Source organism: Anopheles stephensi, chromosome 3, assembly GCF_013141755.1.
Source record: "Anopheles stephensi strain Indian chromosome 3, UCI_ANSTEP_V1.0, whole genome shotgun sequence".
NCBI lineage: Eukaryota > Metazoa > Arthropoda > Insecta > Diptera > Culicidae > Anopheles > Anopheles stephensi.
The window spans coordinates 34,060,103-34,074,550 of NC_050203.1; the positions used below are offsets into that span (position 1 = coordinate 34,060,103).

The 14,448-nt window shown below is 40.2% G+C and overlaps 2 protein-coding genes and 2 long non-coding RNA genes across 4 annotated transcripts in view; 2 read left to right on the plus strand and 2 right to left on the minus strand.

Moving 5' to 3' along the window:
* Positions 1-4,417: 4,417 nt before the first annotated feature.
* On the plus strand, positions 4,418-5,316 carry LOC118509795. The gene is made up of 3 exons (XR_004905941.1): positions 4,418-5,005; positions 5,072-5,171; positions 5,247-5,316. It is a non-coding gene; the product is annotated as an uncharacterized LOC118509795 (long non-coding RNA).
* A 1,047-nt stretch (positions 5,317-6,363) lies between these two features.
* LOC118509775 lies at positions 6,364-7,234 on the minus strand. The gene is made up of 2 exons (XM_036050914.1): positions 6,575-7,234; positions 6,364-6,485 (listed from the first exon to the last, which is right to left on the minus strand). The coding sequence occupies exons 1-2, from the start codon at positions 7,232-7,234 to the stop codon at positions 6,444-6,446; spliced, it is 702 nt and encodes a 233-aa protein (XP_035906807.1). The 3' UTR covers positions 6,364-6,443.
* Positions 7,235-7,313: 79 nt separating this feature from the next.
* LOC118509794 lies at positions 7,314-8,210 on the minus strand. Its single transcript, XR_004905940.1, has 3 exons — positions 7,625-8,210; positions 7,459-7,558; positions 7,314-7,383 (listed from the first exon to the last, which is right to left on the minus strand). It is a non-coding gene; the product is annotated as an uncharacterized LOC118509794 (long non-coding RNA).
* A 1,458-nt stretch (positions 8,211-9,668) lies between these two features.
* The window catches only part of LOC118509635 (mitogen-activated protein kinase kinase kinase 12), a 33,110-nt gene continuing 28,330 nt past the window's right edge, over positions 9,669-14,448 (plus strand). The window contains exon 1 of the mRNA XM_036050534.1: positions 9,669-10,138. The gene's annotated coding sequence lies outside the window, so the exon portion shown is untranslated. The remainder of the gene's footprint in view (positions 10,139-14,448) is intronic.

The following is a 14,448-nucleotide window of genomic DNA, read 5'->3' on the forward strand; positions in this document are numbered from 1 at the left end:
CATCCGCCAAGCCGAGACCCGATAAGAGTCGAATGGTTCCGCCAATATAGTTCAAAACTCTAGCTCCGTCTATTATAGCTCTTATTATTAGTCCCACCGGACAAGTCCAGTATGGTCACTAGGACTAGGAGTTCCCAATGGAATCCGTACAGCTGTATCAATTTGTAAAGCATAGTCCGTTCTGAGGCATCGCAGGCTACCTTGAATCTATGGTCCAACGTTGCTTATTTGCCTAGCGTGTTTTCAGGACTCGCACTGATCACTGTGTCAAGGCAAAGGATATTGTCATTGTGTCTCTTTAGTGTAACAACGTCGGAAACGTCCAAAGGAATCCCATACCCACCTTAGTACAGTTGAGCGTCTCATCGAAGAACACTGGACACTAGAGGCAATATGCAAGACAGGTGTCCGATTATTTAGTCTTTTCTCTGAAAGTTCTGGACAGTACAGATGAGAATATGCTAGAGCGGGAGCGTCGAATCACGATACCGAGGAACCTTGTTCAGTATACAAATATCATCCAGATTTGGAGCATGGCCAAAAGCGCTTACCCTACCGATCAAATGGCATCATCATGAGGTGATCGTGATCAAATGCAGGTGATAGAGGTGATCCCTATGTTAAGAAAATCATTATCGTGTCATGCACGTTGTGATGTTTCTTCTTCTTCTCAAAGTCCACCACCGGCAAGAAAACGCAGTCGCGTAATATCGTCCAATTTCCGCTAAAACAGGTTATTTTACGACGCTCGTCAACAAGTCCCCCACCCTCCCTTCCCTGCTACAAAACCATATTTGGCTTGGAAATCGGGTACGACCACCGTAATTAGAAGCCCTGAGTGAATCAGGTTCTCGGTTCTTGTGGTGCGTTTTTCCCGTGCTGTGCAGCACCACGCACCGGGTGTGTTTCTGTTTGAGTTAAACGGTTCCACGTGAGGCTTCGGGCTGGGCTGACCCGAGCCTCATGGCTACTGCGTAACATATCGCGATCGTGGAAGAAAGCGTTCTGAGCGGGCTGGCTTGACGGATTCTTCTTTGGTCCGTATCTTCTGAGCAGGATGAGTCATCGTACAGCATCGAGGAAAGACCACCATACTTTCTCTCTCTCTCTTTCGCGGTTGTCGATACACAATTTCGAATTTCTTTTTTCTCTTTTTTATTTAAACGATGCTTAAGGGACGACGCTCGATGTATTATTTAATATTCCACCAGCGAGCAAACACAGCACGAGAACCGTCGCCTGATCAAACAGCGAAGCGATGGCCAAAGTTACCGAAAAGCAGAAGAAACGGATTGAAGGAAGATAAAAGTGAGAAGAAAATAAAACACACACATTCAGGTCCGGTAAACAAAGAGCCCGATAGTAAAAAAGGCAACCGAACCCGAAAGCGAAGAGCAAACATGCTTGCAGTCGAAAAAACAACACCCGAAACCGACGACCAGAAGATCTTTCAGGTGGATTCCTTGCTGCGAGTAGAAGGTCCTGCCTCCTCATGGGGTAGGTGACTCGAGAGAGAGACAGAAAAAAACACCTTAAAACCCCGAGAAAGAACCAACCCGATCGAGTTCGACAGCAACAGCAGCAGCACTGGCAGGAGAGACATATCCTCTGCTTTCGCGGTGACCACCCTTGGAATGATTTCGGTGAGTGAAAAGTGACGAACCCGACCGGTGGAGGAAGCGCGTTTATGTTTTGGTCGATCGTTTGCAATGTTCGGATGCGTCCGGTGGGGGGGGGGGGGGGGGGGAGGATCACTATACAGGAGATTCGAGCGCATGAGTCATGAGGCAAGCATGCGTGTATTGTGTTGGCCACAGCAGCAAGTGGAAGCAAGGTGTCGATCTCGTGCCTCTTCTTTTGGGGTGTGTCTTTACGAACGGTGATCTTTCGATAGTTGCTATGGGCAGTGAGCCTGGGGGGTTTGTTTTTTTTTTATTTGGAATAAGTTATGCAAATTACTACTCGGAGGGAAAGAGACAGAGAGAGAGAGAGAGAGAGAGAGAGACAGAGAGAGAGAGAGAGCTGGAACGAGATATAGATTTGTGGAGTGATCGCATGCTTTTGATTAGTCATCACGAATAATCTTTGTTTTAGGGAAGAAATGATACCATTTTCTTTTTTTTATAGATAAAATTCAGTTTAAGTTAATTGAATGTAGGTTCACTCGTTTTATAGTTAGTTATGAGTAGCTTATTCGGCTTCAAACGATTATTTGATTTAATTTTTCTTCTATGAATAAGGACTTTTTTGTTCAAATTGTTATTTGAATTAAATTTGTACTTTACTACTCTTTTATTACACTTTCTCAAAAAAAGTAAGTCAACTATTTTTTATTTAATATTTTTAACAATGGAAAATAAATATTTTTTTGTTGTTTTTAGCATAGTTTTCTAAAAATTTAAAAGTTGTTTGAGCTTTAAAATGTACCTGATTTAACATTTAACATACCTAATATACCTATCCGTTTGAGTACTATCAAGCCGAGGTTTCAGTGTATTTTTCATATGTGTTAAATTCATCAATTAACATTTCTAATATGTTGTTTTATAAAACATTCTAATCATATTGATCATATAAAGCCATAACTTTGCAATATCATTGGTAGAAATGAGTTTTATTTTCCACTTTACTTAAACATCTGAAGGGTCGACAACGGCGCCGGTCTTCATACGGCAGGACCGGGGTTCAAATCCCATCCGAACCGTTCTTCCGTTGCGGGGACTGACTATCCATGGTATCATGTTAAGTCTAATAAGCCAGAAATGGCAGGTATGACCTTAAGAGGTCGTTTGGCCAAAGAAGAAGAAGAAGAAACATCTGATTTTTTTTTATAAAACATTTATTTACAAAGGTGTTTACAAATAGGAACAACGATGTAAAAAATACATTTAAACATTCACTAACAAAGAGTGACAAAGAATTTCAATGTCAAATTCGCTTTGCTACAGTAATAGACAGTAATAGGGCATTTTCAAATTTTAAACAATTCAATTGTATAACAAAATGTTTGTTAATTATCTACAATCAATGGAAGTTGTTTTTAATTTCTTATAATGACTTTAACTTTAAATCCGCGGTGGTTCGGTGGTCGGGGCTATAACGGCGCCGGTCTTCACACGGCAGGACCGAGGTTCAAATCCGCCTCCCCGTACGCAGGGCTGACTACTTTGCTACGAGTAAAATCAAGTCACAGAAAGCCAGAAATAGCAGGCAGAGACCCCTCGAGGTTGTAGAAGAAAGGAAACCAAGGAAGAAGAAGAAGATAACTTTAAATAATTTTTAGTTAAAGTAAATTACTAATAAACACTCTTATTTACTTAGTTTTCATACTTTGCGGTAACAGTTTTGCATACATTTAATTGGCTTTTTTTCTTTTTGATTTTGCCTTTTCCTTTGAACTACTTAAAACCCCCAAGTGATTTAGTTTGCTATGAGATTTTTTCAATTCATTTAAATTAATTTCAATATAATCATAATGAATGCTAAGCGGAACCGCGGAAGAATGCTCTGAGCATCAGCTGACGCTGCAAAACATTAAAAAAAATTAACCACAACGGGGAATTCTAGTTCAACTATTAGGCTTAACGTGTTTTGGAGGTGATCCGATGCAGTATGATCTTCGTCATAAATTTTCAACTATTAAGAAAAGTGGTTAAATTGAATTTATGTTTTTTTTTTAATATTCTATCAGTAATTTTGCGGCTATGAACCGACTTATTTGGCCATGCCGTTATAATTAAAATATAAAGAAATGTCTTACTTAATTATGAATACGATCAGTCATTCAAAGTTTTGTTGGTTTTAATTATAATTTTAATATATTTTATTTATTTTTACTTTAATGACATATATAGTCTTTAAATTTAGTTTAAATAGTCTCTTCGCTTATTTGCAGTTATCTTTTGTTGATTTTCATTTCATCACATGCTTTCTTCTTATTTTACAGCTTTTCCATTTTTCGCATTTTTGAAACTAAAACGCTCTTTTGTGTTATCCTGAAAATGTATACTCAATCACGTTTTCCCATGCTACACCAATTTCCCTGGAAATGGTCCTTCTTTGAAGCCATCGATGCAACCCTTGTCCACAGTCCTAATGCGCATGGTCAGGCCGTCTTCCATCCCTTACCAGCGACGGTGGTAAATATCCTTCAAATGTTCGTATTTTCCCACCCCGCTTCTCACCGCCCACCACCACCCAGCCACACACACACGCACACGCAACCCCATAAAAGAAACAGTGAACAAGTGAAGAACAAAATACACCTTCTTCCGGTCATCAATACCGGGGGCGATGGAAACCGGTTCCCAACCGAACCACCGAACCCCGAAAATCGAAACGATAATGCACCTTTTCTTTTAAAACGACGAACGTGAACGTGACGGGAGGACGAGTGCAATTTTGGGCAATTGTCTTACAGGGTTCACCGATAGATAGCATACGGCGAGCATACCTTAGCGGTTCGCGCAAACGTTTAAGATATCTGCGGCCATCGATAGCGATTCGCATGTACAATTAGCGACTGGCCCAAAATGGATAGCGATTCGCGTGCACACTTTAGTGAATGTCAGAATTCGGCGCGGTTTGAAAATATAGGTTTATATGACCCAGGTTGAGGAGTCGAGATTGGAAAAAAATCGTTTAAATTTCGTTTTTTATGTAATTGGAAAGTTGTTGCGCACAAAAGTGATGTGAAAATTAATGTTCATGATTATAAAGCATAAATTTATTGATTTTCAGTGTTGGTTAAAAAAATAATAACAAAACTATGTGAAACATGAGAAGAACAGCCATGTGGAGAATTCAAACATGGACGTATATACACGAATTCAAAACTGATGCGATCTCGAAAAAAAATCCGTTCAGGTAATGAAAATATTTAGCATATTGGTCCAGCAACCGAAGCGTTCACAGTTTTACCAAGCGATTAACAATCAGAGCATCATTTGCGGTTTCATTATACATTCCTTCGTTGTTTTTGGTTTTGGCAATCATCCTTTTAAAGGTACGAATTTCAGCACAATTAAAAAGTGCTACAACTAGAATTCTAATTGAATTTGAGTGTTATTAGGTGTTTGGCTACGATAGGAGCTCTTGCTTGTTGAATTGCGCCCGTGCAACATTTTTAATGTCGGTAAATTTGTTTTATTAACGCACCGTGAAAGAATACAGTGAGTTTCAATAGCGGTATGTGCTGAAGCGAAACAACTGAGACACACATCGTTATTTTTACTTTTTGCTTGCAGATATGAATTCCAGCCAAAGCTCTGTACAAGAGGAAAATGCAAGCAGCGCTATGCAAGCACCTCGCCGCCGCAAAACTACCAGCAACGAAGATAGAGAGCGCGTGGTAACGGCGTATGAAAACGGAGCCACTGCAGCTACGATTAACGAAATGTTTAATTTGAAAAAACCGACTGTCCATGGTATCATCAAAAAATACCAAACCCAATGGCAAATCGAGGCAAAGAAGCGTGGTGGCAACAGATCTAAACTATTGTCGCAGCAAGCCGTAAATGATGTTCGGAACTGGATCGACGAGGACTGCACGGTGACGCTTAAAGCACTCGCAGAGAAAGTGTTCGAACAACACGGTGTTCGAGTTTCGTCCACAACCATAGCGAGGGAAATAAAAGGATTCAACTACTCTCTGAAGATGGTCAAACTGTTACCGGAGCGATGCAACACACCAACGACTGTCGAAGAAAGGAAACATTACGCTACACAATTTTATGAAATTGCGCGCGGAATTCCGGATAATGGATTAATCTATTTAGACGAAGTAGGATTTAACGTCAGTATGCGTACGCTAAAAGGACGATCGCAGAGAGGAACACCGGCCACCATCACCGTTCCACAGTTAAGGACTAGGAACATCTCCATCATTTGTGCTATGCATCGGTACGGCGTGCTGCTTTACACCACACACACTCGATCCGTAAACCGTGAACGGTTAATACAGTTTATTGAAGAACTAAAGCAAACCCTGCGATCGAAGAACATTAACAGCAGCTACTTCATAATGGATAATGTAGCTTTCCACAAAACACCCGCAGTAACATGTGATTTTGAGGTGATTAGTACGGCCAGGTCAGAGTGATTATAATAAAAATGCCAATAATTTTTTTCTTACACAATCGGAACGGTATTCGAATAGCATGTTCGGATGAGATAGTGATTGAAAGCAACGGAAATGTTATTTTAATTCGTCCAGCAGCATTATTTACATTTCATCTTTTTAAGAATCGTCAGTACAATATGTTACACATTAAAACTAAAATCTTACTTTCTAATCTTATATATATTTATACATAACTTAATCTAAAATTTCTTCGCCCCTCAAACAACGGGACATGTATTGCCTCATATTCGAAATGTAGCCATCGCAATCCTGTGCGGTTATTAGCCTGGATCCATTCCGAATCGCTTCCATCAATTGATCCTCATTTGAAGGATTGCTTCGCCTCACAAAATTCTTCCACTGGCTGAAAAGATTTTCAATAGGATTAAGGAATGGTGAGTAGGGTGGTAGATATAAAGGTTTGTCGCTATCATTTCCGATTGCAACTCTTACTGCGGGTGTTTTGTGGAAAGCTACATTATCCATTATGAAGTAGCTGCTGTTAATGTTCTTCGATCGCAGGGTTTGCTTTAGTTCTTCAATAAACTGTATTAACCGTTCACGGTTTACGGATCGAGTGTGTGTGGTGTAAAGCAGCACGCCGTACCGATGCATAGCACAAATGATGGAGATGTTCCTAGTCCTTAACTGTGGAACGGTGATGGTGGCCGGTGTTCCTCTCTGCGATCGTCCTTTTAGCGTACGCATACTGACGTTAAATCCTACTTCGTCTAAATAGATTAATCCATTATCCGGAATTCCGCGCGCAATTTCATAAAATTGTGTAGCGTAATGTTTCCTTTCTTCGACAGTCGTTGGTGTGTTGCATCGCTCCGGTAACAGTTTGACCATCTTCAGAGAGTAGTTGAATCCTTTTATTTCCCTCGCTATGGTTGTGGACGAAACTCGAACACCGTGTTGTTCGAACACTTTCTCTGCGAGTGCTTTAAGCGTCACCGTGCAGTCCTCGTCGATCCAGTTCCGAACATCATTTACGGCTTGCTGCGACAATAGTTTAGATCTGTTGCCACCACGCTTCTTTGCCTCGATTTGCCATTGGGTTTGGTATTTTTTGATGATACCATGGACAGTCGGTTTTTTCAAATTAAACATTTCGTTAATCGTAGCTGCAGTGGCTCCGTTTTCATACGCCGTTACCACGCGCTCTCTATCTTCGTTGCTGGTAGTTTTGCGGCGGCGAGGTGCTTGCATAGCGCTGCTTGCATTTTCCTCTTGTACAGAGCTTTGGCTGGAATTCATATCTGCAAGCAAAAAGTAAAAATAACGATGTGTGTCTCAGTTGTTTCGCTTCAGCACATACCGCTATTGAAACTCACTGTATTCTTTCACGGTGCGTTAATAAAACAAATTTACCGACATTAAAAATGTTGCACGGGCGCAATTCAACAAGCAAGAGCTCCTATCGTAGCCAAACACCTAATAACACTCAAATTCAATTAGAATTCTAGTTGTAGCACTTTTTAATTGTGCTGAAATTCGTACCTTTAAAAGGATGATTGCCAAAACCAAAAACAACGAAGGAATGTATAATGAAACCGCAAATGATGCTCTGATTGTTAATCGCTTGGTAAAACTGTGAACGCTTCGGTTGCTGGACCAATATGCTAAATATTTTCATTACCTGAACGGATTTTTTTTCGAGATCGCATCAGTTTTGAATTCGTGTATATACGTCCATGTTTGAATTCTCCACATGGCTGTTCTTCTCATGTTTCACATAGTTTTGTTATTATTTTTTTAACCAACACTGAAAATCAATAAATTTATGCTTTATAATCATGAACATTAATTTTCACATCACTTTTGTGCGCAACAACTTTCCAATTACATAAAAAACGAAATTTAAACGATTTTTTTCCAATCTCGACTCCTCAACCTGGGTCATATAAACCTATATTTTCAAACCGCGCCGAATTCTGACATTCACTAAAGTGTGCACGCGAATCGCTATCCATTTTGGGCCAGTCGCTAATTGTACATGCGAATCGCTATCGATGGCCGCAGATATCTTAAACGTTTGCGCGAACCGCTAAGGTATGCTCGCCGTATGCTATCTATCGGTGAACCCTGTACCCACCACTTTAGGGTCACCGAAGGAAAGGCAAAGGCGCATCTTCAAGATGTGAGTATGTTTTTCTTTTCCCTGCTTTCTTGCCCGCACAGCTATTGTGGGTCCGAAATTGATTCCCTTTGAGTTCGTGTGTTTTTTTTTCGGTCCTTTTTCTTTGCCTTCGGCAATCGTTACGCGCACCGGCTTTTGGCCGCATTGTACCTGCTGCTGCTGCATGGTGGGGAGGTATACAACGTGCCGTTACTACCCCCTTTTCATGAGGAACATCGCACAATAGCGCAAAGGAAGAAGGATCGGCGATATTGTGTGGAGGTCCTCATGTTCCGAACCAAGGCACAATGGGGACGCTATTGGACAGTGTTGGAAGATTTTGAATTGTTCATTCTACGAAAAGGAAAAGCTTTTTTGTTTGTTTGCCCCTTTATAGTCCGTGTGGTATTGTTTGTTCGGTAGTTTTATTATTGTTTATTTATTTTTTATTTTACTTATTTGAAATTAAATTAAAGTAAAATTGTGCTTTATTTAACTTTGGTCTTTTTTATTGTAAATATTAATTATTTTTAAATATTTTATTTGTCTGGTTTGTAGTTTCAATATGTTTAATTATTTTTTTAAAACTTATTATAAACTCTCTTTATCCCCTGTTTTTAAAAAAATCATTAAATATAATTTCAAAAGATTAAATGACACTATTTTAAAATATTATTATTTATTTATTTATTTAATCTATTAGTCTAATCTAGTTTTAATATAAGAAATTTTGCCAAAAACCTAATCTAACAAACTAATTTATTCTATCATTTATAATTTTAATGGATGTCAATTTATTAAAAAAGATGGACTTAATTGCTAAATAAATTGTAGAAAAGTACATTTGTGATATAAGATCAAAGGTGAAAAATAATGAAAATAATTATTAAGAAAATTAAATAAAATGAAGCAAAACAATATTTCGAAAAAGGTGCAAAATTTAACAAAACATTAGCAAAAACACTTTGCCCTTTAAAACTGTAACGAACAATAAAACGGAAGGACAAAAATAGAAGTAAAACAAAACAACAACTGCACGCGAGAGAGATAACGAATGAGCTTTTTACGACCGTTTTTTTTCTCACACACTCGCACACATCTCCGAAATACACCATCTTTCGTACAGCTTCTCTCAGCAGTACGTTAGAGCGAGAGAGCTAAGGATATCTAACGGAAGGGATGGAAATTGTTCCACTTTCCACAACCGTTCCTTAGCTAGGTTCAAAGGGAAAATGGATGGAATGGCTGCATTAGTGTGCGTGCCCGTTTTTAAAGCCACCGCTGTAGCTAGCGGTCTCTCTTTCACGCGCCGTAAATCGCGCGTTCGTGCTAATAGCACCTGCGTGCGTGTGTGTGTAAAAGAGCAAGATAAATCGTGCGCATCTCGGGCGTGATAGCTTTTTTCGACGCGCTTCCTTCGGATTCTGTCGCGAGCAGTCGATTCGGACGGACGTGCGTGCAGTTTACGGGCGTCGCGTTGTGTAAAGTGTTTTTAATTAATCGCACTCGTGAAGTGTCCTCTGTACGGGTTTTAAGCAAACGAAGGAATTTGTCTGAAGTGTGTGTGTGTATGTGCCGTTCAGGTGCAATTAAAAAGGATTTCCCTCTTTTTCCGGATGGCTACAGCAATAACCTGCGTGAAGGCAGTAAACGACGAACGTGTTTTAATGCGATTGAAGAAGCCTTGAGCAAGTGTTGTTTCGGTGTATGTGTGTGTGTGTGTTTGCGGTTCTGCACATTGGCCGACGGCATGTGAATGTGGGTTTTTGGTGGTAAAAAAAATATAATTCCAGTGCAAACATCTCTTTCCCATCAACGTTCTAGTAACAAAAGTCTTAAGCAATACCTCGATGGAATACTCCAAAATCTTCACGTGAAAAAAAAACTTCCAAACGGTAAGCGAACGGGAACGGAATGGGGGCGACTACAGCCGCGTGAAGCTGGGGCCGAAGCTTTTGGCAGCCATTTTGAGCCCCTTTTGGCGTAAGGGTAGCGTTTTGTTGTTACTGTTGTTGTAGCAGAAAAAAAAACTGGGGGAGAATGATGCGCACGCGCACCGTCTCTGGGAGTGAAAGAGAAGGCGCCACTCATTAAAAAGCCGATACAAAGCCAAGAAATAGGCGCATGGTGGGCACAAATGTAAAGGGAATTTTTCAATATACTATAGCAAAACAAAACCTCAAAACAATACGATTATCTCTCGCTGTGCGCTAGTGTGCGTGTTTTTGGTGTGAATGCTGGGTTACTAGGCAGGACAATTTGGTTCCCGAAATCCTGTGGTTGCTTTTCCTTTAGCAACGGCAATAAAGGAATATCAGGAGTGCAATTAATTCGCTGTGAATTGCTGTGTTGACAAATTGTTGTCGATTGCTGTCAGATTGACAGCTTTCAAAACAAGTGCAAATAGTAAACAACACGCACTGCGGCACTGTTGTATATCGTGTGTGTGTGTGTGTGTGTGTGTGTGTGTGTGTGCGTGTGTGAGTGTTATGGAACGATTTTCATCAAAAGAGGGTGAAGTTGGTTGGTGGGAAAACGGTGGCAACAGCTACTGACCATCGGAAAACACTGTGATGGTGTGCGTGAATGTTTTTACTTTGCTGCGTACGGCGGTGGTGTGTCGCGCAAATACACACCGGGATGGGTTTTTCCCGGCAGTTTTTTTTTTCACCCAACACACTGAACCACATTTTCATCTCTGGCGGCAAGGGGCCGCACGACGCTTGAGTTTTTTTTTTTTTAAAGTGTCAAGGAATCTTTACCGGAAGTAATCAATAGTCGCTTGGGTTAAACATTTTTTTTTGTTAAATTATTGCGGACTTTTGTTTTATGACCTGAAAAACTTGAGCAAAATGAGTACGAACATTGTGATACTTACAAAAAACTGGTTACAGTCTTGTTATTCTTTGTTCAATGGGCTTTTTAAGTGCTGTCGTCTAAATAATAGCTTAAAAGACTTTTTTATTCTAATTAGCTGGACAAAAAAGATACTATGGATAAACAAATTGAGCAAGGAATAGATAAATGTAGATTACTGGCTACAGCTTTCAGCGATCATTTACTACAAGATCTCCGCATATGTTTTCAATTGACACGCTCTGTTTTTTCTTTGGCACTACAGCTTCAAGAGATTTTGGCCTGAGATTTCTGATTTTCTTGGTTCAAAGTAGGAATTGATGTCTATGATACACTCACTACTTAATGGTACATGTGCCAAATATTTGGTCCATTTCCTTGGAAAAAATGTCACTTTTGGCCCTGAATCTTTTGTCTAGGAAAAGACCATTATTTTTTTATGTAAAGAGATTCCAAAAATATTTGAAATTTCCCTCTGAAAAAACTTATATCAATATGTGTAGTAAAACTTACAATAATGGACAACTGGATAAGACTACCTAATTCAAAGTCGATTTTCAACGAACCAATTTAGCTTTTTTTTGGTAGTTGAAGATGCTTTGAAAATAATCCTGTCGTTAGATCAATTAATAAATCGATTTTGAGCTTCTGTTCTGGAATTCTCATTAAAATATTAAAATAAAAAGAATAAAAAAATCAAACAAATTTTGTTTTATAATTATGGCCATCTTCTCATTCTATTTTTTTCCACTTTAACATAGTCCAGCTTTGATTTAGGATTTTTTATTGTGACGCAATTTTTGCTTCCTATCACTTTATATTCAATGAGAAAGCTACGATAATTATAGCAAAGCTTATAACTCAAAGTAGCTCCTTATGATCATTCTCCTATTCACCTATCACTATTTATGTTTCCAATCATTACATTCCAATGTTTGTCTACGCAAACGTACACAGAACGCTTGTTGCAATACAGAAGCACCCGCTCTGAACCACATTAAAGTACGCGTGAAGTGTAAATAAAAGCACTCTTTCTTTAAATCACTCGTAAACGCATACATCGCAACCACAACTGGGTCCGGCGGGAGACATCCAGTTGATTGGCCTGATCAACACCGCCAAGCGACAGTGTGGTGGCGTTAAGCGACGAACCGGCCTTCATCGTTCACGGTGCGTAGTGTGTTGGTGAACAAACCGCCTCGTTTGGGATCGTTGTGTTGATTCAAGCTTCATTCGAACCTCCCCCCCTCCCCCATCACCGATCTAGATGGGGGCTAGAAGGGGAAAAAAAGCTTACTTCAATCTCGTGTGTTGTAGCTGTGTGTGAGCGAAGAGAAGACAGCAGCATTGGGTTTTCTGTAACCTTAAAATCGATAGCCATAAATGTCACTTCGCTATTGTAAATGTGTTTTAGGGGTTTTAGGATTTGCTTAGCTGTTTTATATTTTAAAGCTGAATGTTTACAGCTAAGTAGCATTCTACTCAGCAAACCGTTTAGGCGTTAAACTGCACCTTGATACATTGTCTGCTTTTAAGAGACTTTTAAATAACTCCTGCAAGCGGTCATGTAATCGTTCGTCTCGCGTCAAACGATCGATCGTTGCCTTGCCCATGACAACAACCACCTCTAATGTAGATCGCCTTTTCCAATAACCACCACTACGACCATCCATTAAGGTACGTACGTGCGCGTTCGGCATCCGCACGCATGTCGCAGCCTAGCTCGCCACTCTGCACCCCCCTTTCTCGTGCGTCACAATGTCATCACAAGCTTCGTGGCTCGCGGTTAGGAATGTTTGCTCTTCTGCTGCTACGATTTCTACTCTCACCTTGAGTTCGAGAGCGAATCGCACGGCTTAGAAAAACCCGGAGCGTCCTCTGTAAGGTCTGAAAATCCGGCTCCCGCCGAAGAGTGTCCTCGATAGCGTACACTGCGCTGCTTCTTATTTCTTTCGTCTATCAGAAGGCGTGTTGGGGCCTGCGTATGATGGGGCCTTTCCACCGCAACTCCGATGTGATGCAATAAGTAGTAAAAACTGAGAAGCGAAGACAGGAGAAAAAAAAAACCACATGGTTACATTTGCCAGATGCCATTGGCCGGGGGTTGAAAGCTTTGAATGCGCGCTCGCGGATCTGGTGGCGCCTTGACTGTGTCTGGCTGTGGCGGTCTGAGTGGTGCATTGGTTTTGGGTAGAATAATCGTCCGATCGTTCGGTGCCAATTCCATTTTGCATTCCATGAAAGAAAAAAACAGTGGAATGAGATAGTGGTGGTTAGGTTTAAATACGCAAGCAATTTATTTAATTTTGTTATCTGATTTATGATGTAGAATCCAACATATGAAAAGTTAAGTTTGCTAAAAAGGGTATTACTTCTTAAGCCTTGCGACTTACTTTTATATTTTTAATCGTTTAATAACTATACAACTTGATACGAACCATATTCAATAGATCTAATTATGACTCTGTAAAATTGAATCAAATGACTCTCTGGGATGGTAGAGGCGACAACAACGCCACTCTTTATGCGGTAGAACCGGGGTTCCAATCCCATCCGGACCGTTCCACCCATAGTGGGGATTGATTAACCCATCATTAAGTCTAGCAAGCCAGTAAATGGCAGGCTCGTACCTTAAGAGCCCCATAGGCCAAGAAGAGACAGAAAGTGAGAGAGACGCTGTAAAATTAGTTGCAAGAAACCATCACACACTGGCCTTTTGCATTGACTCGACTATTGAATAAGACCGGTAGAGCGATTCGATCTATTCCTAGTAGGAACTTCAGCTCAGTAATTTATTGTCTACTTCAACGAAAACATTATATTCTTCTATATTTAATCTTATCAAAACTTTTCCCTTTTGTTTGATCTTTTCGCGCTTCTCGGCCATACGCAGACCTAGACTATTCTACCACACGGGTTAATGTCGTCATGGTAGCCAGAAATGCCAGGTCAAGACCTCTCGAGGTTAGGACTTCAAAGCATCAGAAATGCATATATTCGTTGATTGATTAGCGATTGATTCGATTAGTGGAAATTAAGTCATTCGAAACCCCCGAACAATAAGAACGTACTGTCTTGTCTTTGCACCGTTCCATGAAAGGTCTCTATCAAGTTCTTTACCTACCATTTAAATTCTGGGAAAGCTGGAAGACCTGCGAAACATCAATCATCATCTAACCGATTGCATTGACGACGACCTTCACAGGCGCATGGCGATAACGGTGTCAATCGTGGTTGAGATTGGCAGAATTTACCGATTAACGAGTGAATGTATTGGGGAATGTGTACTGCCAAACTTAACAATATTTAGGGTTAAAAGTCGTATAGCGATAGTTAGGACAGGGATTAT

Excerpts from the sequence above, each read along its gene's own strand:
- LOC118509775 (XM_036050914.1), bottom strand. The coding sequence starts at position 7,234 with ATGTTTAATTTGAAAAAACCGACTGTCCATGGTATCATCAAAAAATAC. Across the intron at positions 6,486-6,574 it reads CTTTCCACAAAACACCCGCA|CCAGTGGAAGAATTTTGTGA; the intron begins GTAAGAGTTGCA and ends AAATCTTTTCAG.